At 34.7% G+C, this 26,534-nt stretch overlaps 1 protein-coding gene and 1 non-coding gene across 8 annotated transcripts in view; both read left to right on the top strand.

Moving 5' to 3' along the window:
* Nucleotides 1-26,534, top strand: part of JMJD1C (jumonji domain containing 1C) — a 346,762-nt gene that overhangs the window by 166,367 nt on the left and 153,861 nt on the right. For 6 of the 7 annotated variants that reach the window (XR_011422710.1, XM_023643798.2, XM_070225674.1 and 3 more), the window contains one exon: nt 300-464. Coding sequence is in view for 3 of the 7 variants with exons in the window: in XM_023643798.2 (XP_023499566.2) it covers nt 300-464 (165 nt within the window). In the remaining 4 variants the exon portion in view is untranslated. Of the gene's footprint in view, nt 1-299; nt 465-26,114; nt 26,214-26,534 lie in introns of those variants that run through there. The other variant, XM_070225710.1, reaches the window with a different exon arrangement.
* MIR1296 (microRNA mir-1296) lies at nt 11,435-11,526 on the top strand. The gene has a single exon (NR_032777.1). It is a non-coding gene; the product is annotated as a microRNA mir-1296 (primary transcript).

Raw genomic sequence — 26,534 nt, 5'->3', positions numbered from 1 at the left:
GTATTGACAGAGTTCTTTATAGTATGTCTTTAGTAGATATTGGCCAATCTGTACTGACCCACATTGTATAAATTGCTTTTCTTAATAAACTTATGGTTTATCTTCTTGTCATAAAATAAGTAGGAGTTGTAAGGTACCCCCTTAGAGAGGTTAAGAGAAGTTAGTTAAATAATGATTTTCGGAGAAATATTACTTTGAATAATGAATTTGCTAATGTCTTTTCTGATTCAACTTCATAACTTATATTTTAAAATACCACACTGTATTTCTTATGGAGTTTTATGTTTTGTTTTTCATAGGCATATGTGGAATTTGATGATCTTGAATGGGATAAACGAGAGTGGGTTAAAGTTTATGAAGATTTTTCGGCCTTCTTGGTGGAATACCACTTAATCTGGGCCAGAAGGAACAGCCCTAGCCAGACTCAGGGATCAAAGAGCAAACAGATTCAGTGGCCTGCATTGGTAAGACCTATTCCTATTTCATTAAGCATTTTCAGTTGGTTGTCTTAAAAGAACAAGAACTGAATAGAAGTTAAAATTTATCTTGGTGATTATAGATTGATATTCCTGAAGAGGCTCTGAAGTATCTGCCAGAAATTTCAAAATACTGCTTGCATTTGATTAAACTTTGTCTTTTTGTTAGTACTTTCAGCATATTAAGGGAAATACATAAATTGGATTAAAGACTACTAAGAGATAGTTGACTGGTTTATGTGCAGTGTGAAACTACTTTGCTGAATGAAACTTTGTAGCTGGATGATAAGAGAATACTGTTATAACGTATTCAATAGCATATGATTTTCCTTGGTTTGTTAAATTTAGTCAAAATTGAGTGAATTATTGTGGATAATAGCAGATATTTAATGTGAAATTATATGTTCGGGTAATAGGTAAAATTACTTCATATCAGGAAATGTTCCATTTAAGAAAATAGAGATTTCAATAAATTCTCAGCTAGTTTGAAGAGTTTTATTAAAAAAGCTTACTAATTAAATAAGTTATTAGTTTTTTAGGAAAAAAGCTGCATCTTTTTAACCATTGTTATCCCTGTTTTCTGGCGGAGTGCTTTGCATGTAACAGATACGCAGTATATGTTTGAATGAAATAATTTTCTTACGTTAATATGAAATATTTTAAAAGCCATTGAAACATTATTTCAGGTATCTGGTACAAGTATTATCAGGGTGGGTACTTTCAAAGTGTTTTTACAAGGATACTTTCAAAATTTTTTACTTACCAGGATAGTTTGGGTGGGTTTTTTTTGGTGAGGAAGATTATCCCTGAGCTAACATCCGCCGCCAGTCCTCCTCTTTTTGCTAAGGAAAATTGGCCCTGAGCTAACATCTGGGCCCATCTTTCTCTATTTTATGTGTGGGACACCTGACACAGCATGGCTAGATAAGCCATGCATAGATCTGTGGCCGAGATCCAAACCTGTAAACCCGTGGCCACTGAAGCAGAGCACACGAGCTTAACCACTATGCCACTGGGCTGGGCCCACAAGGATAGTTTTGCTTGCTAATAATTGTAGTGCTTATAGAGTTTCTCTTTCAGTTAACCCTTTAAAAGTTTGACGAATAAGTAATAAAAAAGAAAAGGCAGGGAAGGAGGGAGGGAACGAAGTGAATTGAATTAATGGCATTTTTAAAAGAAAATAATATGGAAAGATGAAAGATACCCATGAGCTATTGTTTTAATAGAATACTTTGAATACTCTAGCAAAATAAAGAAGATAATTTTATCCCTGTTAGGTTTTAAGAACTTTTGAATGATCATGATGAATTGTTAATATGAATTTTTTAAAACCATGACTAGCATACTTTTTTGATTTTATAAACCTTAACCCCAAAATTGGTTAAAACCTGAGTCATTTGACATATATGTGAATTTTGTATGAAAAGTCTCAAAAGCAGGAAGCGGTAACATCAATAATAGCAAAAAGTAATCCTTAGTATCATACTTAAAGAATAAACAGAACTTTAGAAAACCTTTTCGGTTTCTAAGAGACAGTTAAAATCAAGATGAATTTCTAGTGTATATTCATAAACTATTGATTTTGGAGAAAATTTCTATTAGGAAATTGTTTAGTTGTAATTTTTGTCATAATTTTAGAAATTTGTTTCTGTTGAAAGTCGTTTAACTTTTCAAAACTCCTTAACCAACACAAACGTCTTGTTAAAATTCAAGTTTTTTCTTATTATACAAAAAAAATATACATTATAAAAAATTTGGGAAATGCTAAATAGTATAATGTAGAAAATCATAATCATTCTACTTCCACCACCAAGGAATAGCTAACTTACTTCTTTCGACATATTTTCTTATAAAATATATTTTTCTGCTTTCCTTTTTTTTTCCCAGTATAAAATTTTTAAAGTTTTAAAACTTTTTAGAATTTTTAATTGTGGTAAAATATGCTTAACATGAAATTTTTCGTTTTAATGATTTTTAAGTATAAAGTTCGGTGGAATTAAGTAAGTTCACGCTGTTGTACAACCATTCATCTACAGAACTTATTCTGTTTTGCAAAACTGAAACTCTCTACCCATTAAACAGCAGTTCCCCATTTTCCTCTTCCCAGCCCCTGACAACCGCTATTTTACTTACTGTCTCTATGGTTTTGACTTCTCTAAGTACCCTACACCAGTGGAATCATACAGTATTTGTCTTTTTGTGACTGTCGTATTTCACTTAGCACAATGTCTGCAAGGTTCATCCATGTTGTAACCTGTATCAGAATTTCCTTTCTTTATAAGGCTGAATAGTATTCCATTGTGTGTATAATACCACATTGTATTTATGTATTCATTTGTCTGTTGATAGACATTTGTGATACTTTTACCTTTTGGCTGTGCACATGGGTGTATATATATCTCTTTGAGACTGCTTTTAATTCTTTTGTGTATATACCCAGAAGTGGAAATACTGGATCATATGGTAATTCTATTTTTAATTTTTTTGAGGAACTGCTATACCGTTTTTCGCAGCAGCCATACTATTTTACATTCCCTCCAACACTTGTTGTTTTTAGTTTTTTGATAATAGCTATCCTAGTGGGTGTGAGGTGGTATCTCCTTGTAGTGTTGATTTGCACTTCCATAATGATTAGTGATGTTGAGCATCTTTTCATGTGCTTGTTGGCCATTTGTGTATCCTCTTTGGAGAAATGTCTGTTCATGTCCTTTGCCTGTTTTTGAATCAGGTTGTTTTTCTGTTGTTGAGTTTTAGGGGTTCACTATATGTTCTGGATGTTATTCCCTTATTAGATGTGATGTGCAAACATTTTCTTCCATTCTGTCGGTTGCCTTTTTACTCTCTTGACAGTGTTTTTTGATGCGCAAGATTTTTTGGTTTTCATGAAGTCCAATTTGTCTATTTTTTCTTTTGTTTATCTGTTCCTTTGGTGTCATATCCAAGAAATCATTGCCAAATCCAGTGTCCTGAAACTTTTGTCATATAATTACTTCTAAGAGTTTTATTGTTTTAGGTCTTATGTGTAGGCCTTTGATTCATTTTGAGTTCCTTTTGGTTTATGGTTTTAGGTAAGGATCTGACTTCTTTCATTTGCCTGTGGGTATTCAGTTTTCCCCAGCCCTGTTTGTTGAAAAGACTGTGTTTTCTCCATTGAGTGGTCTTGGCATCGTTGGCAAAAATTATTTGACCATATTTGTAAGAGTTTATTTCTCACACTGTTTTGATTACTACAGCTTTGTAGTAAGTTTTGAAATCAGGAAATGAGTCCTCCAACTTTGTTCCTTTTCAAGATTGTTTTGGCTGTTCACCCTTGAGATTCGTGTGCGTTTCAGGATGAATTTTTCTGTTTCTTTAAGAAATGTTGAGATTTTGATAGGGATTGCATTGAATCTGTAGATCACTTTGTGTAGTATTGACATCGTAACGATAGTTAAGCCTTCCAGTACGTGAACACAGGATGTCTTTTCATTTATTTATGTCTTCTTTAAATTCTTTTAGTAATGTTTTGTTGTTTTCATTGTACAGTCTTTCACCTGCTTGGTTAATTCCTACATAGCTTATTCTTTTCAATGCTATTGTAAATGGAATTCTTTTGGTAATTTCACTTTCAGATTGTTCATTATTAGAGTATAGAAACACAACTGATGGGTCTATTTTTAGAAAGTTTTGATTCTTTTTTAATTTTTTTTAAATATATTCTTTTCATTGAGTTCATAATAGTTCATATCATTGTGAAATTTCAGTTGTACATTATTTCTTGTCTGTCACCGTATAAGTGCTCCCCTTCACCCCCTGTGCCCACTCCTCACCCTGTTTCTCCTGGTAACCACTGAACTGTCTTCATTGACCATGTGTTTGTTTATATTCTGCATATGAGTGAAATCATAGGGTGTTTGTCTTTCTCAGTCTGGCTTATTTCGCTTAGCATAATACCCTCCAGGTCCGTCGGTGTTGTTGTAAATGGGACGATTTTGTCCTTTTTTTTAATGGCTGAATAGTATTCCATTGTGTATATATGGTGTGTATACACACACACACACACACACACACACACATCACATCTTCTTTATCCAGTCATCAGTTGATGGGCACTTAGAGTGTGTCCATGTCTTGCTATTGTGTATAGTGCTTCGGTGAACATAGGGGTACAAATGTTACTTTGGATTGTTGATTTCAAGTTGTTTGGGTAGATACCCAGTAGGGCATAGCTGGGTCATATGGAATTTCTAATTTTAGCTTTTTGAGGAACTTCCATACTGTTTTCCATAGTGGTTGCACCGATTTGCATTACCATCAGCAGTGTATGAGGGTTCCCCTTTTCTCCACATCCTCTCCAACATTTGTTGTTTTTTGTCTTGGTAATTAAAGCTATTTTGACTGGGGTAAAGTTGTATCTCATTGTAGTTTTGATTTGCATTTCCCTAATAATTAGTGATGTTGAGCGTCTTTTTATGTATCTGTTGGCAACCAGTATATCTTGCTTGGAAAAATGTCTGTTCATATCCTCTGCCCATTCTTTGATCGGGTTGTTTGGGGGTACTTTTTGTTGATTTGTGTGAATTCTTTATATACTTTGGAGATCAACCCTTTGTCTGATAAATGATTTGCAAATATTTTCTCCCATTTGGTGGGTTGTCTTTCCATTTTGTTCCTTTGCTTTGCAGAAGCTTTTTCGTCTACTGTAGTTCCATTTGTTAACTTTTTCTGTTGTTTCTCTTACCTGAGTAGACATGGTATTTGAAAAGATGTAGCTAAGACCAATGTCAGAGTGTCCTGCCTATATTTTCTTCTAGGATTTTTATGGCTTCAGTTCTTATCTTTAAATCTTTAATCCATTTAGAGTTAATTTTTGTGTATGATGTAAGATAATGGTCTACTTTCATTCTTTTGCATGTCACTGTCCAGTTTTCCCAACATCGTTTATTTAAGAGTCTTTCCTTTCTCCATTGTATGTTCTTGGCTCCTTTGTCAAAGGTTAACTGTCCATAGATGTGTGGTTTTATTTCTGGGCTTTGAGTTCTGATCCATTGATCTGTTTGTCTGTTTTTTGTGCCAGTACCATGCTGTTTTGATTATTATAGCTTTGTAGTATGTTTTGAAGTCAGGAATTGTGATACCTCCAGCTTTGCTCTTTTTCCTCTGGATTGCTTTGGCTATTTGGGGTCTTTTATTGTTCCATACAAATTTTTGGATTCTTTGTTCTATTTCTGTGAAGAATGTCATTGGGATTTTGATTAGAATTGCATTGAATCTGTAGATTGCTTTGGTAGTATGGACATTTTAACTATGTTTATTCTTCTAAGTCATGAACACTCAATATCTTTCCATTTCTTTATGTATTCTTCAATTTCTTTCAATAGTGTCTTAGAGTTTTCAGCGTACAGGTCTTTCACCTTTTTGGTTAAGTTTATTCCTAGGTATTTTATTCTTTTTGTTGAGATTGTAAATGGAATTGTATTCTTGATTTCTTTTTCTGTTCATTCATTGTTAGTGTATAGGAATGCAACTGATTTTTTAAAAATGATTTTGTACTCTGCAACTTGACCATAGTTGTTGATTATTTCTAATAGTTTTCTGGTGGATTCTTTAGGGTTTTCTATATATAGTATCATATCATCTGCAAGTAACAAAAGTTTCACTTCTTCCTTTCCAATTTGGATTCCTTTTATTGCTTTTTCTTGCCTAATTGCTCTAATACCTCCCATATTACGTTGAATAGGAGTGGTAAGAGTGGACACCCTTCTCTTGTTCCTGTTCTCAGAGGGATGGCTTTCAGTTTTTCACCATTAAGTATGATGTTGGCTGTGGGTTTGTCATATATAGCCTTTATTATGTTGAGGTACTTTCCTTCACTAACCATTTATTGAGAGTTTTTATCATAAATGGCTGTTGGATCTTGTCAAATGCTTTCTCTGCATCTATTAAGATGATCGTGTGATTCTTATTCCTCGTTTTGTTAATGTGGTGTTTCACATTTATTGATTTTCGGTTGTTGAACCATTCTTGCATCCCTAGAATAAATCCCACTTGATTGTGGTGTATGATTCTTTTAATGTACTGTTGCATTCAGTTTGCCAATATTTTGTTGAGGACTGTTGCATCTAAGTTCATCAGTGATATTGGCCTGTAGTATTCCTTCTTCGCGTTGTCCTTGTCCATTTTTGATATCAGGGTAATGTTGGCCTCATAGGATGTGTTAGGAAGTGTTCCATCTTCTTCAACTTTTTGGAATAGTTTGAGAAGGATATGTACTAAATCTTCTTTGAATGTTTGGTAGAATTCTCCAGACAAGCCATCTGGTCCTGGAGTTTTGTTCTTTGGGAGGTTTTTGATTAGCATTTCATTCTCTGTACTTGTGATTGTTCTGTTCAGATTCTCTTTTTCTTCTTGATTAAGTTTTGTCAGGTTGTATGAGTCTAGGAGTGCATCCATTTCTTCTAGATGATCAAATTTGTGGGCATATAGTTTTTATAGTATTCTCTTGTAATCCTTTGTATTTCTTCAGTATCTGTTGTATTTTCTCCTCTTTCATTTCTGATTTTGTTTATTTGAGCCTTCTCTCTTTTTTTCCTGGCAAGTCTGGCTGAGTATTTGTCAATTTTGTTTATCTTGTCAAAGAACTAGCCCTTGGTTACAGTAATCCTTTCTATTGCTTTTTTAGTCTCTATTTCACTTATTTCTGCTCTGATTTTATTATTTCCCTACTTCTTCTGGCTTTGTGCTTTGTCTGTTCTTCTTTTTCTAGTTCTGTTAGGTGCCTTTTAAGATTACTTACTGGAGATTTTTCTTGCTTGTTGACAACGGCCTGTATTGCTATGAATTTCCCTCTCATGACTGCTTTTGCTGCATCCCTTAAGAGTTGGCATGTTGTGTTTTCATTTTTAAATTTCCCCTTTCTCTTTTAAGTTGTAATTGAGTCTTTGCCTCAGTGTTTTGGTAGAGAGCTGCAAGTTTCTTATCACGTCTGTCTATTATCTCCTTGCTCAGAGCTTTGTATACCTTTGCCTTTTTGTTGCTGGTGTGAGGGCATCTTTAATTATTTCTTGTAGGGGAGGTCTAGTGGCAATCAACTCCCTCAGCTTTTGTCTATCTGGGAAAGCTTTTATTTCTCCATCGTATCTGAAGGAAAGCTTCACTTGGTAGAGTATCTTCTCTGAAAGTTTTTGTCTTTCAGTATTTTGAATGTGTCATTCCATTCTCTCCTAGCCTGTAGTGGTTTTGCTGAGAGATCCATTTAAGGCCTGATAGAGTTTCCTTTGTAGGTTATTTTCTTCTGCCTCACTGTTCCTAATATTTTTTCTTTATCATTAATTTTTTCCATTTTTACTATTATATGCCTTGGAGAAGGTCTTTTAGCATTGATGAAGTTGGGCATTTGATTAGCTTCATTTATCTATAAATCTGAACCCATCCCCAAGTTTGGGAAGTTCTCAGCAATTATTTCTTTGAACAAGCTCTCTGCTCCTTTTTCCCTCTCTTATCCCTCTGGAATACCTATAAATCTTATGTTGCTTTTGCTTATTGTGTTTTTTTGAAATCTTAGGTCTGTGTCTTCCTATACCTGCAGAATTTCTACATTTTATCCTCAAGAAAACTAAGTCTTTCCTCCATAAGATCAGTTCTATTTCTTAATGATTCTGGATTATTTTTATTTCATTGTGTTTTTCATATCCAGAATTTCTCTTTGATTTTTTTTTTATAGTTCAATCTCTGTTTTAAAGAGATTAATTTTATTGCTGAGCTCCTTGAATTGTCTTTCTGTGTTTTGTTGTAAGTCATTGAGTTTCCTTATGACAGCCATTTTGAATTCTCTGTCATTTGGGTTGTATATTTCTGTGTCTTCAGTGTCGGTTTCTGTAGAATTGTCATTTTCCTTCTCGTCTGAATTGTTGCTGAAGTTTCTCATGGTGTTTGATGAACTACTCTTTTGTTGGGGCTTTTGGGATATTCTTAGATCAGAGATTCCTCTGTTACTGCTAGGGGGAAGCAGGAGTAGTATTTCTGGCTCCACCCCGTCTGCTGGAAGCTTTGAGGTTATTATGGGTGCTTGCTGCAGCCTAGGGTGTGTTCAGGCACTTGTGTGGCCTTTCCTTGGTGGATGGCTCTTCCTTGCTAGGCTGGGGCCATTCTTTGGTGCCTTAGGGGCAGTCTGATTTCCCCCTCCCTGCCAGAAAGTTATCACCAGTGGGCTAAAAGCTGCCACTGCCTCTTCCTACAGTCACCCAGGACACGTCCCCTCTTTTTGGGCTCAGCAGCACTATGAGTGCTCATGCTCTGACCTGCGGAGCATTTTCCCCCGTGTATTTATCTGCTGCAGTCTCTGTTTATGGTCCATGGGGCTGCTGTCCTTGGTGGTTGGTGCTTCCTCACTGGGACACGAGGTAGGGCTGCTCCTTGGCGGCACAGGGGTGCAGTGGGCTACCCCTCCCCACCAGGAGAGCGACCACAAGCACAAGCTGAGGGTTACCACCACCACCTCCTACGTTCACTCTGGGGCGTGTTCCCACTTGCTAGGCAATTGCACCAGGTTGGAAAGCGTTTTTGTGCCTGCACAGGGCTACTGTGGAGAGCAGGGCATGGTCACCTATCTCTGCCACTTTCTAGGGGGCCAGTCCATCCACCCTCTCATGTATAGCTCTATGTGTTTCTCAGGTCTCCTGTTGTGCTGTGTGGGCTTCCTCCATTAGTCAGTGAATGTCCATTTAGTTGTAGTTCAAAAGGGGGAGAGACGAAGGGACAGCTCACTCTGCCATGTTGCTGACATCCGAAACACAACTGATTTTTATGTGTTTGTGTATCTTTTCTGCTTAGCTGACATCAAACCCAATTATGAAAGACTGGAAGCTTTTCCTCTAAGATTAGGAATGAGACAAGGATGACACTTCTATTCAACATGGTACTGGAAGTTCTAGCCAGAGCAATTCGATAAGAAAACGAAAAAAAGACATGTAAATTGGGAAAGAAGAAGTAAAATCATTTCTGTTTGCAGTTGATAGCATATGTACAGAAAACCCTAAAGATTACACACACACAAATATTAAAACTAATAAACGAATTCAGCAAACCAGCAGGATACAAAATCTCTGCTGTCTTTAAATCATAGTCTTAATTAAGACATTAAATTTGGACTTATTAAATAAGACTGCATTAAGTTTGGAGATCCTCCCTTTTTAATTTAATGTTTTATCCTTTATATTTCTCCTCACAGGTAGTAACTTTAACAAATTTTAATGGCTGCATAATATTTGATCCTACATTAACCTATTTCCCTAATGTTTGGTATTGTAGTTGTTTCTAATTTTATTGTGATTCTAAATGACCGTGATAAATATGTAAAAATCTTAATCTGCATTTCTGAATATTTTTGAAGTTTAGATTCATAGTAGTAGAATTACTGGTCAAAGGGTATGAACTTGAAAATGTTCTAAAAAATCTAAATCTGAAAAATCTAAGAAATCTTCTGATAGTCTCCCCTGATTATTTAAAAGTTTACTTACTACCATTGTCCCCAGTGTATGAGTGTTTTCATCTCACCCCAACATTTATCTCCCAGCTCCCCTTCCCCGGCCTGTAAGCAATGATTACTTATTTTCAGACCATCTTGTTTTAAAACCAAAAGACATTTAAAAAAGGAGGATTTTTACAACTTGAATGCAGAATTGAATGTTACCGTTTTTATATCTGCTGTCTTAATATTTAAAAGACTATTTCATTGTTTTAATTTGCATTTCTTCAAGAGAATGAATATTTTTTCACGTTTAATAGCAACTTGTATTTTTTTGTGAATTATCTTTTTTCAATTAATTATTAGGATTTTGTGTTTTTCTAATATTTGTTATGAGCTTTCTTTATAATATTACAGATACTATAACCCTTTGTTGTATTTGTTTTATGATTTACTCAGCTAATTTTATGATAGCAAGTCTTTTTGAATTGTATGTTTATATTTAAAGAAAGTCTATATAATGGGATATCTCCCTTAATTCAGAAAGTCAGGATATGTCTTCCATTCTTCCTGTTTCCTTTTGTTTCTTTGTTTCAGGAAGTTGAAAATTAATAGAACAAATAATTGAAATTTGAAAGCTTGGTATACTTTAGAAAATAATCGTTTTAAGTCTTGTAAGACTTTGCAAACATTTATGTATAGGACATATGACTGAGAATCTATTGTTTTCCTGTCTGTTAATTAAAATGAGGCTTATTTAAGGTTATCTACAAGCAGCAGTTATGAAATTCACAATTTGTAAATTCATATAGCAGAATAAAATATTATATTTACAAATTTGAGAAATTTTAGGGATACATAGGAAACAGTGAAAACTTAATACTCTTGTCTTTACTTCTCTACAAATTTAATGTTTCTAGTTCTGTCCACATGATACTTGCTTCATGTTCTTTCGTACTTAAACATATGTTTGTATTTATTATCCTCTTTCCAGCTGTTTCACCCCTCCTGTGGTACCTGTTAAATATTACGTATTGGTTATATTATCTTGTTTACTACTTAGTCTAAGAAATCAGTAGAAACTGGCCATGTAACTGCTGGTTCTTGAAACCATGACAGGTCAAAAAAATATCCTATCATCTCATTAACCTATTTTAAAATTTTAAAAGTAAATAAAACTTCAGCAAAATATGGAATAGTATAAAACCCAGGTTACTTGTCTGGAATTGTCTTTTCATCTTTCTTCCCAGTATATCAATAGCAAAACGTGTAATGGAGCACCACCTTTGTAATATGCTGAAGTGGCTATTCTTGTTTTGCTTGGTCTTGTATGATCAGGGTACCACCTGAGGCCGTTCTCATGATTGAGGGTGAGGTAACTTACATTTGTATGTAAGTTATTTAATATATTGTTATATTTCATTTTTAAAAACAAAGTAAAATACTCATGAAATCACATTTATCTGCACCAGAGCAAGAAAGTGTTGGCATTCATAATTGAAATCAACGAATCACCTACCTAACTGGGTTAGGGCCCTGGCTCCATCTCCTTTAGGAAAACCTTCTTTGGGGAGTGGGGCTTCGACCCTAACCCAGCTGGGCTGTAACACTGCTGCATTTTCTAAGGGGCAGAGTTTTCTACTACTTTTCTGCTGGCCCAGCCTTCCAGATCACCCCAACCAGAATTAATCTCACCGTCCTGTGCTCCTGTATAACTTTGTTTGTACCTGTGTTTTTAACAGTTAGCACATTTCTGCTTTGTATTATACTTATTTGTTTGCATGTTCGTCTTTCCCTACTAGATTGTAAGTTCTTTGAGGACAGGAATCATGTCTTAGTCATCTTTGTATCATTGCTAGGAGTCTAGCACAGTGCCTTACCTATCGTAGACAGTACATGCTTATTTTAAAGTGATGAATTTACTCTACCCCAGCTAGTTATAGCAAGTTTCCTGGCTATTACTTTATGCTAAGATAAAAGGACAGGAAAGCATAATCAGCTAGTTGTGGTAAAAATATGTAAGTTTCCAATTTTAAACATGGCAAGTAGTGAAAAACAAACAATAAAAGTGCTTGTAATAGATGCCCTCATTCTAATCAAATACAAATATGATTCCTTCAGTTTTTATGGGGTGGGACATGTAAAATTACCCAAAATGAGTTACTTTAAAGACGTAGAAGGAAATAACAAATCTTCATTGTCAGCTAAATATGCTAATCTGCAGAAATTTATCTGAATTTCTGGAGTGAATTTTAGGAAGCTCAGACTTCTTCCCAGTGCAACTTTTCCTTCATAGATGGGTTATTCTGATTTGACCAGGAATTGTGATGAGATTATAAACATGTAAACCTTTATCAATATATTTCTTTTAGATTATTTGCCCAGTGAAAGTACTTTTTAGTTGCTCTCTGTTCTGAAAGAAACCCTCTCAAAGCAGATTAGAATTCACTGCTCTTTAGGAAGAAGTTACATTTATGTCTGTTACGTTGCCACACTGAGTTTAGATTATGACCTCAACCAAATTTTACTGAAATGTGAAGACATGCCACATTTCAACTGTGAATTGAACTTTGAAGTAAATTCATTGAAAGAGTCTTGACATATTGACAATTGATTTTCCAGAATTAGAATTATTAGTTTTACAGTTCTTTGTTTTTTGGTAAATAATGACGTGGTAGTAAAGACAGTATACCTTCAGGATTATTGTTTCTCTGCAAGGTAAAGCACTTTATGAGATCAAATTATATAAAGTGTTAAACTTTTTAAATGCTAGAATCTAATACTAGGAAGGATTGCAATGAATGAACATACCTACTCATTTCTTATAGGTCATAAAATGACATGACTTTTTTTGAAAGTATTATGTTGTAAGAAGCATAAAGAAGTTCATACTCTTTGATTCATTAATTCTACTGTTAGGAAATTATCCTTACAGAACAATTTTTAAAATGTAAAAATTATATTCAGTTCAGCTAATGTTATCAGACACTTTATGTGACCCAGACAACATGTTCAGACTGCAAATACAAAATGAAAGGCATGATGTTACATGCAGAATGGCATTCATTATAAGTTCTACTAAAGAAGACAAAAGGAAACAACTTCATTGTCTAATGATTTGTGAATATTGTTATTCTGAGATATTATACAGCTTTAAAATAATAGTTATGAATACTTTAGAGAAACATGGACAAATAAAATTCAAGTAAAAAACACAAATCTTGATTATAGCTGTGTCAAAATTATATACTGGAAAACCCATTGTTTTTTTTCTTACTCTATTTTATAGCTTTCCACCCACAAAAACAAGGGTGATATGTACTGTGCAAGGTATGCTATTGCATGTTGGGCTTGCCACTGCTATGTTTTCTCCATTGTAAACAGGGACCTTTTTAAGCATTTGATCATCAAGTTACTTAGTGATCAGTCTGCCAGGAGTAGTATACCGCATGCTCCAATAGCTTAATAGGACCAGTAACTGGAGATTCCATCCCAAATGGTATCTTTTATAGTAGATGTATCCTGAAAAATAAGAGCCAAAGGATAATGGCACTTTAGAGTTCCATTCACAGGGCTATTGTACAAAGATTTTCTCCAGCTTCTTTTCTATACTATTTGCAATTAACTTGTGTGGTTTAGAGCATTCTCATTAGTTTCCATTTAACGTGTTTAATCAATATTGCCCTTAAGGTGGCTTTAAATCCCTTCTGTTTTACAATACTAAGTAGGAGAAACCTTCCCCAGTCAGATATAATAAATATCTCTATAATGCATTCAGGTAAAGGAGATGCAACAACTTTACACAGAGTCTGTTCAAACATTTCAACTTTCATCTAAAATTTTACCTTAGTATCATTGACCCTTGTATTCCTATATCCCCTCAGTCTAACTGTAGCCTCCATTAGGACTTCAGCAATAGATGTATATCCTTAGTGCATGAAGCTTCCATGGCAAGGAGCCCCAGGACCATCTTTTTTTTACCCACTTATGTGCATATATGATCTTTGGACCACAGCTGGGGCTTAGCCAAGGGATTCAGGCCTTCTCAATAGGCCTTTTCTTGATTACATTGTAGAAATGTCAGCAATTTGAGGTTAGATTTTTCAGAGTCATCTTTGCCTCCTAGTTTTTAAGGTTTCCCCCAAACTAGAGCAAATGAAGCAGATTTGTTTAGGGCCCTTTAATGTTGGGGGATCAGTAGGACCTCCCATCAGTCCATCCAACCTCTGAGAGTGCTGCAATATTAGATCTTCGTTTTGACTCCATCAATGTATGTTTCATCCATCTCATTTCTTAATAACCTTTTAAAGATCTCCACCCAGCCAGGATCCATCTCTTGACTCGTCCCTTTCTCTTTTCCTATTCTGTTAGGAATCTTTATTATCTGTTATTTTAGCATAACTTTCCCCTATGGAAGTGGATCTGTGGCTAGTGGCTATAGCTGGGTCAGGACAAAACCCAAGCTTGGCCCATTGTTAGGTTCTGCCCCAGCACTCTCCCTTACTTTCTCTTCAGCTAGTACAAATGACAATAATCAAGAGATTGTATAGTTAGCTCATTTTTAAAATTTTGCGTTTTTTAATGTATCCATTGAGCCAATTCCCTAGGAGTTGGATCTATCATTTCTAAATTCCACTGGTAACTTTTACCTCAAGTAACTGATCACAATACAGCTGCAGTTCCAAACCATAGGTAGCCCTGTGGCCACCCAGGAATCAGAGTTTGTGATCCCCCACACTCATGCTTTTTCTTCCCAAACCACATAATTAAGCTAGTCATCATCTGTCTTGTGAATCCCACTTCTGACACCAATTGTAGTGAGTTTAGCCAACTTTACAGTTTGAGGGAACAGTCTCCACAAGACTGCCTTCACTTCTGACACCATTGCAAGTTCAAGGATTTCCCAAAACTACCCTTAGGTTTCATAATTCACTAGAAAGACTCAAACAACTCACTGAAACCGTTATACTCACACCCACAGCTTATTACAGAGAAAGAATACAAGTTAAAGTCAGTTGAGAAGAGACAGGGTGTAGAGTCTAGTATGAGTCCATATGCTTCTGGTCATCTTCTCTCTGTGGAATCATGGACAGCATTACCTTTTTCTGGCCACAGTGTGTGGCAAATATGCATAGATTATTGCCAGCCAGGAAAGCTCAGTCAAATCTTTGTTCTTGATTGTTTTTGTTGGGACTTGATTGCATACCGTCCACATGGCTGATCCTTAGGCTTCAGCCCCTTCCAGAGAGTCAGACTAGTACCTTTAGTTAGCACTTCCTCTGGAGGTCACAAATGATACTATGTATTCCAAAGCCACCATCATAAATCACATTGTTAGACTGTCCAGTGGCCAGAGCCACCAGGTAAGCAGAGATACTCCATTAGGCAAGACATTCCAGAGGCCTAGAGATCCACTTCCCAGTAGCCAAGGGTAGAGGCCAGACTTCTTTCTGGATTAGGTTAATTTTTCACTATACAAGCACATATCAAATATAAAGCACTTTTTAAAAGCCTCTTATTGTGATATTATCATCATCATCCAGGTTAATATCCTCCTTTTTCCAGTAAGAAAAGGAAGGTCTAGAGTAATTATATTAGTTGATTGTTTACATTTATGTTCAGTTTAATTAGCACAACTGGAAGTGGAAATGGAATCCAAGCTCCTATCTCTAAGATAATGCTTTTTCTTCAGTAGTTATACCCTGCCAATTATTGAATCTTACTGAGAAAAATCATGGAAGAACATTTGTATTTTTTGGTCAACCTAGTTTCAGAAAACATTTTAGAAGGAAAACAACCAAATGTTCATTTCAGTTTATCCTAATCAGATAATAAGGCTTTGTGGATATAAATGAGAATAAACTAAAATCTTTTGTTCAAGAAGTCCAGAGAGTAAGGAGAGAGACAAATGAATAGGTGGAAAATAAACCAATCAATGATATAATAAAAGTTTATGAAAGTAGGGGAAATGGGAAGGGAGTATCTAGGTTGGCAAGAGAACTAAGGAAAAGCTACACAGAGGAGGATGATATTTGATATGATTTTAAATGTTGAATTAGCATTTTCTGACTGGAAAAGGGTAGATTGCATTTTGTGAGAAAACAGGTCCAGGTTGGGAAATCACAAGAATTTATGCCAAGCTGGAACATAGAATAATTGTGATGGAGTGGCAGAAGATGAAGTAAGCAAGAGTAAGCAGAGACCAGATCGTAGAGGGTCTTGTGTTACAATGAAGATTTTGAACATTTCCTCCCTTACGGAATGGAAAGCCATTGAATTACAATGTTTTGTATTTTAGATGGATTACTGTAGCAGCAGAGTGAAATGATTGGAGAGAGACTAGGACTTTGTCATTTAACCCTTTGTTTAAATAAAATGTGAGACGTGGATAAATGTACCTGGTGAAACACATGTTTATCTTTATTCCTTCCAAAATTGCACTAATGTAACAAAAATAAAAAAGGACCAAAAGAACAGGAGGTAACAGTGACGATGTTAATAAATTTTTAGAATACAGGGCGTGGATGAGAAGTGGTGACCAGCTTAGCAAGATTGAAGAAAACCGAACCATAAATGTCAGTAGAGAATGCTAGCAGATTGCAGAAAGTTTCGAAAATTGGAGCACCACATGCTTTTGCATAGTAGAAGTAATGCATGGGGCTGAAAATGGAGGGGTTAGTTAAAAGGTGATGTGAAGAGAAGTAGACACTCAGGGCCTTTCCCTCACCCCCTTACAGCCAGGCAGCCACTTTTCTGACCTATAGGAGATGGCGGGTACATTCTCTCAAGAATCTGAACAGTGGAGATTTTGCCTTCGAGGACGTTTGACACATCAGAATTTCTGGTGTGACCCAAGAGGATTGCATGAAAATCCTTTTAGTAAGTGGTGCAACTTTTGCTTCAGCTCCTTTTTCTTCATTCTGCTCTTTGAACAGTGTCAGCCTGGTGTGTACTCCCAGGCAGATGATTAGAGGATTGTCTTCTCAAGGAAAGTGAAGCTCCCCAGAGAAAGGAACAACAAATACTTTTAAGGATCCTCTAGCAAAATAGTTAAATATCCACTCGTTTAACCTATAATGATATCCATCAGAAATCCCACTTAAATTGCAGTAAACCTATAGTCATACTCACCAAAGCAAGTTCACTTCACAAAGCCTTTTCGATAGCTTTTTAGTGACTCGTGCTTAAATATGAATGGATAGTCAAGGATCCCCACTCATCTGAGCCTGGTCTTAGTTTTAAAATTGTATATAAATATTATATACTAATCTAATGAGATTTACAGAATGAAGGCAAGAATTTTGCACTTAAATGTATTCACTATAGGCACAGGACCTAATACTCTTAGGTATTGAGTAAATATTTACTGAATGAATGAGTATAAGGCCTTTAATGTAGTTATGAATTTACAGGAATTTCTCGTTTTCATTGTTAAGCCTCTTCTTTCAAGCTAGTAATTTTAATATACCAATATTTCTAAAATCACATGAAAAAAGAAGTGAACCAGTATTTCATAATACCCTTAAATTCTTTTCCAGAATTGAGTACCTTTGAAAAGTAGGTTTAAATTTTTTCTAATTCATAATTTTGGATTTTGCTTTCCATGCTTGTTGAGTGGGATCAGATTGAGGAGCAGGATACGCTTACTGAGTCATAAATTTAAGACGTGACATAAATAAAATTGAGAAGAAGCCAGCAAAGCGATTAAATTATATATTAAATCCCAGAGGCATTTCTGCTTTTATCTGTTACTTTGTTAATTAGTAAATTGCAGTATGCCAAGTTCTTGGTATATAAGCACCAAATTATGTTCTTTCTTTCTTAAGACATTAAAAGAACTCATTTAATATTAAAATCAGAAGATTCAGTTATGCAAAAAGAAGAAAGCACAAAATAGTTATAATTTTAAGGTCCCAGCCACAGTTAATGTTTGAAACAGTTCATTTTTAATGTTTAAAATCATCATAAGCAGTTTAAAAGTATTTGAGAAACTATACTTTTTATACAAAAGTGGGTTCTTTCCATTTTAAAATCTTATTTTTTATTTAGATTTACATTTGGGGAGGCATTATAATTACTGAATTTACACAGTCAATTTTTTCTTTTGTCTTTTTTTCATCTATTCTAACCCTAATCTGTTATCTATCTCATATTTTTTCCCTGATTTTTTATATTGTTGTGTTACATTATATTGTTTTTACTAAAACTGGCAGCTCAGATTAACCTGGTTTTCATTTTTTAGAATAGTTTTTCTCAGAATTTTCATGATTTGGTAGGGCTTCTTGTTTTTGCCATTTTCTTAAGCCACAGTGAGTTATTCTCCGGATATAATTTATGAAAAAATCTTTATATCCTAAAATTATTTTGGAATCATTTACTTGATTGTTTGACTCTTCCATTACAAATATTTCCCATATTTATTCATCTTTTTTGTTATACTTGGAATTGCTAGGGATTTTCATTTTGTTGCTATTATAATTTGAAGCAGCCAAAAGCAACTGGTCATGTAAAATAAAGATGGAGAGTGTTGATTCCATTTTCTTAGTGTCCAGAAATATGGTTGCCATGTCGACCACGTGTTCTAATTTGAGAAATTTTTTCAGCTCTTGGGGGAGGAGTTTGCCAGTGTTGAGTTACGCTAATCAAGCCCAAAAATATGCTGCTTTACATAGGTAGCTTCTCTTTCACTGTACATATATTTTTTCTTTTAATTTAGAAATGGTTACAAATAACTAAATGGAGAAGCATCATATCCGTGTTGCATCATAATTTCTTTAATTCATTCAATAAATATTTTTTAGCATTTACTATGTGTTCAGCATTACATAAGTATTGTGAATCCAACAGTATGGTCCTTGCTGTCTGACACAGTTATTTAACTGCAATTGTGAAGAATTCAATGAAAAATAAATACAGATCTCTTTTGATACTGTTTTAAAGTATATTTATACTTACCATTTGAAAAAAATATGATTTGTATTGTTTTTATTATTTTATTACATGTAATAGTATCAGTAATATAATATTATTTTATTTTTGAAAACTTACCAAGTTCCAGGCATTTTTCTCAGTGTTTTACATCATCTCTTTGGGGTAGCTACTTTTATTATCCCTGTTTTACAGATAAGTAAACTGAGACCTGGTATAGTTAAGTAACTTATTGAGGACAGAAACAACTGTGTATTGAAAAGTTTAAATAATTGTGAATTATGTAAGGTTAAAAGTGATAACCTTCTCATTCTCTATTGTGTATTTCTGATGGGTGTCCCTAGTTAACAGATTGTTACAAGTCCTTTTAGACTTTCTCTCCCTACTTTTCTTCTTTCTTTCTTGGCAAACATGTAAATATTTTCTAAAAGTCTTGTTTTAAAACTAAATAGAGAACTTACTGTGCATGTACTGCTTTGTGAACTAAATGTGATTTTGATATCTTAAGGTCATGAAGTTGAAATAGATGTATGAACCAAGAAAGATATCTATTGAAATCATTATCTTCTGAACTAGGTAAACCCCAAGATGATTGTGCTAATTTTGGGGCTCCACAAGGGATTTCAAGGAATATAAGAATGATTTCCAAGATCTTTTCTATTCTTTGGCAGGGTCTGGAGATAAAGCATATCAAAGTAATTCACTTTCAGAGTGAAGAAAGGAGGTCTAACCTTTTCTGGTGACGAAATAATTACAGATTTAGAATATTTTTATTATTTTAAATGTCCCTGTCTCCCACTTTTTAGTGAGTAATGCCGGGAAATCTCTGGTATTTTAAGACGTGTTGTGTTCACACGTAAAGTTTGTCTTCTGTTTTATAATCTATGAAGTGGTAGTCAGTAATATGTATGTAGTGGTGTGGGTTTGGATGAAACCTTTTGCAATCCTCTTGTTACTAGGATGCAATATTGCTGTATACTATTATATAGATTGTGGGACCCTAATACTGTTATAATTTTAAATGTAAAATAAATGGTATTTATGCTTAGTTTTTCCTCTTCTCATTGGAGTACAAGGAGTCTTCATTCAAGTATAGCGTATTTGAAGAACATACGAGGAATTTTGGAGACCAGATGAATTTTATTTTAGAAAAATAGCGACGCATGTAGCCTGCTATTTCAACTAAATTATGAATTTTGGGGGGCTTTAAATCGGCTAGTCTTGAAACTTCATCATTTTGTAGTCCAAGTAAAGCTGGATCTGCTTGCCTCCTAGCTTGGTACCCTTCTCATTGTTATTGTATTATCTAAAATAAATACACATGAACGTACTTGATCTTTTTTGAATAAGTAACTAGAGAAGACAGAACATGGAACAAAACATCTACAGAATCTTTGCGTGTCTTTCTCCTCAGACTTTGCACATACTATTTTCTCTGCTTAGAACACTTTCCTAGTTAACTCAATTCATGCCTCAAGAAATACTCTCACACAGCTGTTTCTCAAAAAGTCTTTTTTGTCTACTCCTCAACTTTTGACCTCTCTTCCGTCTTCGACAAATTGCCTGAATCTTTCTCTTTCAAGAGGAGCTCTTATGTCAATCAATGTGGGCTCTGTTTCAAAGTTTTTATCAGTGGTGTGAGAGCACTAAGGATCCTTGTGGTGATGGAACAATTCTGTATCATGGTTGTGGTGTTGGTTACATGAATCTACACATATGATAAAATTGAATGGATTGTACATGTGCACACACACATACATACACAAATATGAGTGCTTTTAAAACTAGTGAAATGGAATTTGTAGTTTGTACCAATATCAATTTCCTGGTTTTGACATTGTCCTATAGTTATACAAGATGTTACTGTTAGGGGAAACTAGATTACTTTTTTAAAAAATTTCCTGTGAATCTATAATTATTTCAAAAGAAAAAAGAAAAAGTAGGTCAGCTGGATGACAACGCATATGAGAGAAATTAGGGAAACACTTGCTTTTTAATTTTTTTTAAACGAAATCTCCATCCTCCTTAACAAAGTGCAGAAAGGCATTTGTTTTCAATTAAAGTAGATTAAAATGTTAAAAATATAAAGATGAGTGATAAATACAAACAACTAAAAGATTAGAAAATGATAAAAATTATAGAATAAACTAAAGAAATTGAAAATCCTCTGAACAATAAAGATGAAAGAAAGTAAATGTAAAAGATAACTAAAATAGTAAAGTTAATTTTGAAATTAGAGGAAAAGTGAAATATACCAGTTTATATAAAAGTCAGTGTTTAGCATGCTCATCTCAGTTGTAATAAGAACATAAGATTATTTAATCCAGAAATCTAAAATATATACATGATATAAAAATGAAAAAGTTGGTTAAAGAAATCGTTAATAATACGATCCAGTTAGTTAGACGTAGTAAATAATATAATACAATCAGGAATTTTAAAATTAAACAGAGAAAGTATGTCAAAAGTGAAAAAATATGAACAGTTTTAAGTCAAGGAAATTAAAAATGTAAAATTTCATCAGCATAAAAGAGAATAAAAATATATTGATACCAGACCTCTTAATCTCAAGTTCGGGTGCCCGATGCACAGGAAGCCAAACACTGAGACTTGGAGATGGAAAAGGATTTACTCGAATTGGCCGAAATGAGAAGGTGGGAGCCTGGGTTTGCTCAAAGCTACCTCTCCAAGAACAGCAAGGAGGGAGGTTTTATAGAGTTCAGGGGCTTGGCAGGAAGAGCTTCGGAGAAACAAAGGGGTCACTCCTGGTAAGGCCCTGGGCAATCTGACTTCTGGGCTTCCAGGGCAGTTGAGGGCCAGTCATCTGGTGATCACAGTGTCCCTGAAGGTACTCTCTTTCTTCTGCAAAACAAGCTCGCAAATTCTTGAGACCCCTGAGTCACCCCTCAGGTTAAACAGGAAAACAGCTAATTGGTTAAATATCTACAATAATCCTCAAGGACCCAGCTTCAATATCTGGTGACGACCTTTCTCTTTTCTCTCAGTGTTATGATGGAAGTTCTCCATTGCTGGGATAAGTGATTCATAATGACCTTCTTTAAGCCATTTATTATAGTTATGGTTAACTAATTAAATACTTATGTTTATGGTTAAATGCCTGATTACTATAAAAATGTTAATTCAGTAATAGATTTAAAAAGAATTCCCAGTGTTCTTTGCTTCTCAAAAAGAGGCAGTCAGTTATTGCAAATGTATTTTCCAAATGAAAATGTAGTTTTTAACTTGCTTTGCTTAAAATCCTTCAAAGTATTCTTTTTAATCCTAAGAAAAAGACCAAACTTAGCCGTTTAGAAGACTTTGCATGATCTTGCCCCTTCTAGCTTTGTGAACCACCCACACACGTTATTCTAAATAGCCCATGCCTGTAATTTTCTTTGAGTTCTTGAAAAATGCCATACTTTCTCCTGCCTCATGACTTTGCATGTACTTCGCTGCTTAGAACACTTTCCTAGTTAACTCAATTCATACCTGAAATATTACTTCATGTCTTCATGAAAGGGCTCTCTCAACCCATGGTCTAAATTGAGGAAAGTACTTAGTAAGGTTTCCTAATTTCATTTATTACAGGTATAATTTTATATATTTTATGTGATTATTTGTTGAATGTCAGCCTTTCCAACTAAACTTTATATCCCATGAAAACTGGATCATGATTGTTTTTTTTCAGTATTGTAACCCCTCTCCTCCATTAGTGGAATTCTGAATTAAACTTAAGGTAGACTTCATCACATTCTTCTCCATATCTATATATTTTTTACTGTTTTATTTTTTTGCCCTCATGCTGTATTTCCTCTGACCTGACTTCTAGTTTACTTATTCTTTTCAGTGATATGTAAGAATCTTTTATCAATCCATTGCCTTTTCAAAATATTTTAATTCATTTGTTTTTTTATGCCTAGAAGTTCTATTTCACTCTTTTCCAATTCTGATTGCCTTTTTTCCTAAAAAATAAAAAGTTCTGGGCCTGGTCCACTAGCATAGTGGTTAAGTTTGGGTGCTTCACTTTGGCAGCCTAGAGTTCACAGGTTCGGATCCCAAGCGCAGACCTACACACTGCTCATCAAGCCATGCTGTGGCGGCATCCCACATACGAAAAGAGGAAGATTGGCACAGATGTTAGCTCAGGGCTAGTCTTCATCACCAAAAAATAAAAATTAATTAATTAATTAACATTTTCTACACATATTTCTAAACTTGTCTTTTATTTCTTTAAACATCTAGTACTCTTAATTATTCTGTGTTAATCTGTCTCTCTTAATTGTCATATTTGAAGTCTTTCCTCTTTGCTGTCTCTGCTGGTTCGCAGTCATGTTACCTTGTTTTCTAGTGTTCAGTTAATGTTTTACTCTCCCTCCTCCCCCTTTCCAGGCTAGGAGGGTTGGGGGAGTTTTGTGACAATATTTTGAGATCTAGAGCAAAGGTAAATTTATCTAGAGAGGATTTGCTGTTGAGTCTGCCATATATCTGGGTTGGCACCATTGTGATGGTCTTAAACCACTTTAAATTCAAAGCTTGAAGGTTGTTGTATCGCTAAGGTAATGTGAGTGAATCCATGAGGGCTGGTTTGTGGTTACAACATCTGAGGAAATTTTTTTAGGCTGTATTTCCTCAGTACCAACCTGGCTTTCTTGACAGACTCATGCAAGTGAACAGAGTGGGGTAGTTTTATGCTTATCTCAAGGTGTGCTTAGTTAGCCTGTTGTGGTTCCAAGTTTCTGAGGGGTGAGTCTCCTGTTACCCTTCTTGCTTTGAGCAAACTATGGCTTTTGTGTTCTGTTACTGTTTCCCAAAAATGTCTGTAAATTTCAGCTCAAGTTTGCCCATTGAGCTAATGCCCTCAGGGTAAGAGTATGTATGCAGTTCCTGTTTTTTAATATGAGGATTTAGAAGTAAGTAGAATTAACGTTTTCTAAGAATCACAAACCCCAAATTAGTGTTGTACTGATATAATCCTTATCTTGGAATTATTCACACATAGATTATAATGGGTTGAGAGTTTTAAATGCATTTACTCTTATGAATTCATGGCATATGTTGGTTCTATTACTATGCAAAACTTAGTTGACTTTGAAAAATGAAAAAAAGTTTTAAAAAGTTATTAGTGTGTTTATTAACATAGGTAAAATGGTAGAATGATTTACAAATCACTAGATTAGATTAGATAATACAATTTTAAAACATGAAAAAAGAAAGATAAAGCATTTTAGTATGTACTTTTCAAAGTTACAGAAAAGATTACTCATTTTTGAAATTCCGTTGAAACAGATGGAGAAGTCTTTTCAGATAAATAATAAAAAATCTTTTTATTCTTCTTACATAATTTTATAGGTAGAAATTTTTATGACTTTGTAGGATGCTTATGATGTAGGAGTGATAAATGCTTTGCTTTTTAGTTATACCCTGGATTGCTGTTTTCTACTTTTGGGGGGCAAAATGTTAAGAGTTTTTAAAACTCTAAGCTTTTAAATAATAAGTTTATTTAGGGACTCTTTATCTCCTATCAATTCTTACTCTGAAGTCTGTGAATTATTCTTTTAGTCAATTTAGGATATTACTAAATTTATAACCCTTTACCTGTACCTTCCACAATGCGATATTCTATCTGTACCTAACTGCTTATGCTTAGCGCTTCCAGAAAATACCATATATTTTTGCATCTCCGTCCTTTTGTTCATGCTTTATACTTACCTCTAAAGCCTTTTCATCTATTTCTGCTTATTAAATCCCTACAAATCCAGAGTAACTCATATACCTCCTTCATTTCAAGAATTCCTTTGGTTGCAATCAGAGTCCTCTTTGTAAATATAACACTCTGTAAAACGTTCAACATTTACATGAGTCCTCGAGTCATAGTATTGTATATGCCTGTCTTCCCTGCTTTTCTTTAAGCACTTTGAGGACAGAAATTGATGATGTTTTATTTGTACTTTTCATTTCCCTTTCCCCAAGTACTAGAGCATAGTATCTTGAACATCACTGACATACAGTATACGACAACACAAAAACATAATTGATAACTTTTTGCTCCATACCAGGTGCTGTGTAAATCCCTTTTGTGAGTATCATCTAAGTTGAATCCTTACAACATCCTTATCATCTATGTTTTGCAGGTGAGGTAACTGAAACGTATGATATAAGCACCTTGCCTATGGATCTGCAGCTCATGAGTGGCAGACCTCAGATTAAAGCAAGGGCTGTTCTGACCCAAGGTCCTTAGGTTAACCAAGTAAACTGTTTGTAGAAATGAATCATACTTATGGATTATATAAAGTTTCTTGTTAGTCATGTTGTAAGCTCTGGGCCAGTCTTAGTTCAAACAGCCAGGACAGCTCCATAGTTTCATGGTCTGAGGAGATGACACTTATGAATTCTGATGGCTGTCCCAGTGACACCTGCTTAGGATACGTCTCTTGGTCAAATGCTGAGACTTTTTGTTATCTTGATGACACTTGAATATTTCTTAACATCATTATCTTTGAGTACCTTTGCTTATAAAATGGACAATACTTGGTGAATTTTAGATCTTAATTTTCTTTTCTTTTTTATTTTTTTTGAGGAAGATTAGCCCTGAGCTAACATCTGCCACCAATTCTTCTCTTTTTGCTGAGGAAGATTGGCCCTGAGCTATTGGCCCTAAGCTAACATCTGGGCCCATCTTCCTCTAGTTTATATGTGGGACACCTGCCACAGCACGGCTTGATAAGCACTGTGTAGGTCCCCACCCAGTATCCAAATCAGCGAACCTCGGGCTGCCAAAGTGGAGTGTGCAAACTTAACCACTATGCCACCGGGCTGGCCCCTTAATTTGCTTTCTGAAAAACTTTAAATATTTGTTTTTAATATATTGATTTCCAGATAAATACCTTGGGCTTAGGTTAACAAGTACCGTTTTCTTATTGAAATTCTTTTTGCAAGAAGACATAAAATTGAAGGTAACAAGAATCCAGGCTTCATTATAGCTTAGAGAGTAGAATATTTTCTCTTTCCATCCCCTGATTGAATTTGCAAGATGAAGAAAAATTGCATAGCACAATTTTTGAGTTTTAAATCTTCCCAGTACTTTCTTTTGCTGCTTTATGCCACAAAGAGGTGAGAATTGTTGTGGTAGTGTCCATGTATGAAATATATTTTCTCTATTCAGTTGTATGTTTTTAGCCACTCCATCCTAAATAGCTGCTGTGCTGAAAATGGAGGTCCCTAATTTAAATTAGGTAATTTGTTTATTTGCATATTAATTATGGCAGGTTAAGCCTTGGAGTTGCCATATTTTAAAGAGGCCTTTTGGGATCTCACTGAGGTTGATGTTTTACTGGAGATGGGCAAACAACTTCAGCTAACTCCCAGTAAGTCTCATTTCTCATTTACAATTGTCTAAATTATTAACATTTTAATATAGTTTTACATCAACACTGCTGACAGCCTTGAAACCTAAATCTGTGAGTGTGTGTATAAAATTTCACTGTAGGACTTTTATTTAGCCTTAGGTTTAGCATTTTGTCTTTGTTCTTGGTACTTTAAAGGTAATAATAGTTAAATATAGTGTCATAGTGTCTGATATTAAATGAAAAACTGATGTAGGATTCTATGTACAGTTTACTATTTTTTTCTTTTGCAAAATAAGTGTATAGTAGCTGACAAAAATCAATAAATATGTATCTATTTCG

The sequence above is a fragment of the Equus caballus genome, chromosome 1, assembly GCF_041296265.1.
Source record: "Equus caballus isolate H_3958 breed thoroughbred chromosome 1, TB-T2T, whole genome shotgun sequence".
NCBI lineage: Eukaryota > Metazoa > Chordata > Mammalia > Perissodactyla > Equidae > Equus > Equus caballus.
Note: the sequence above shows the minus strand (reverse complement) of the source record. Positions and strands in the feature narration are given on the sequence as shown.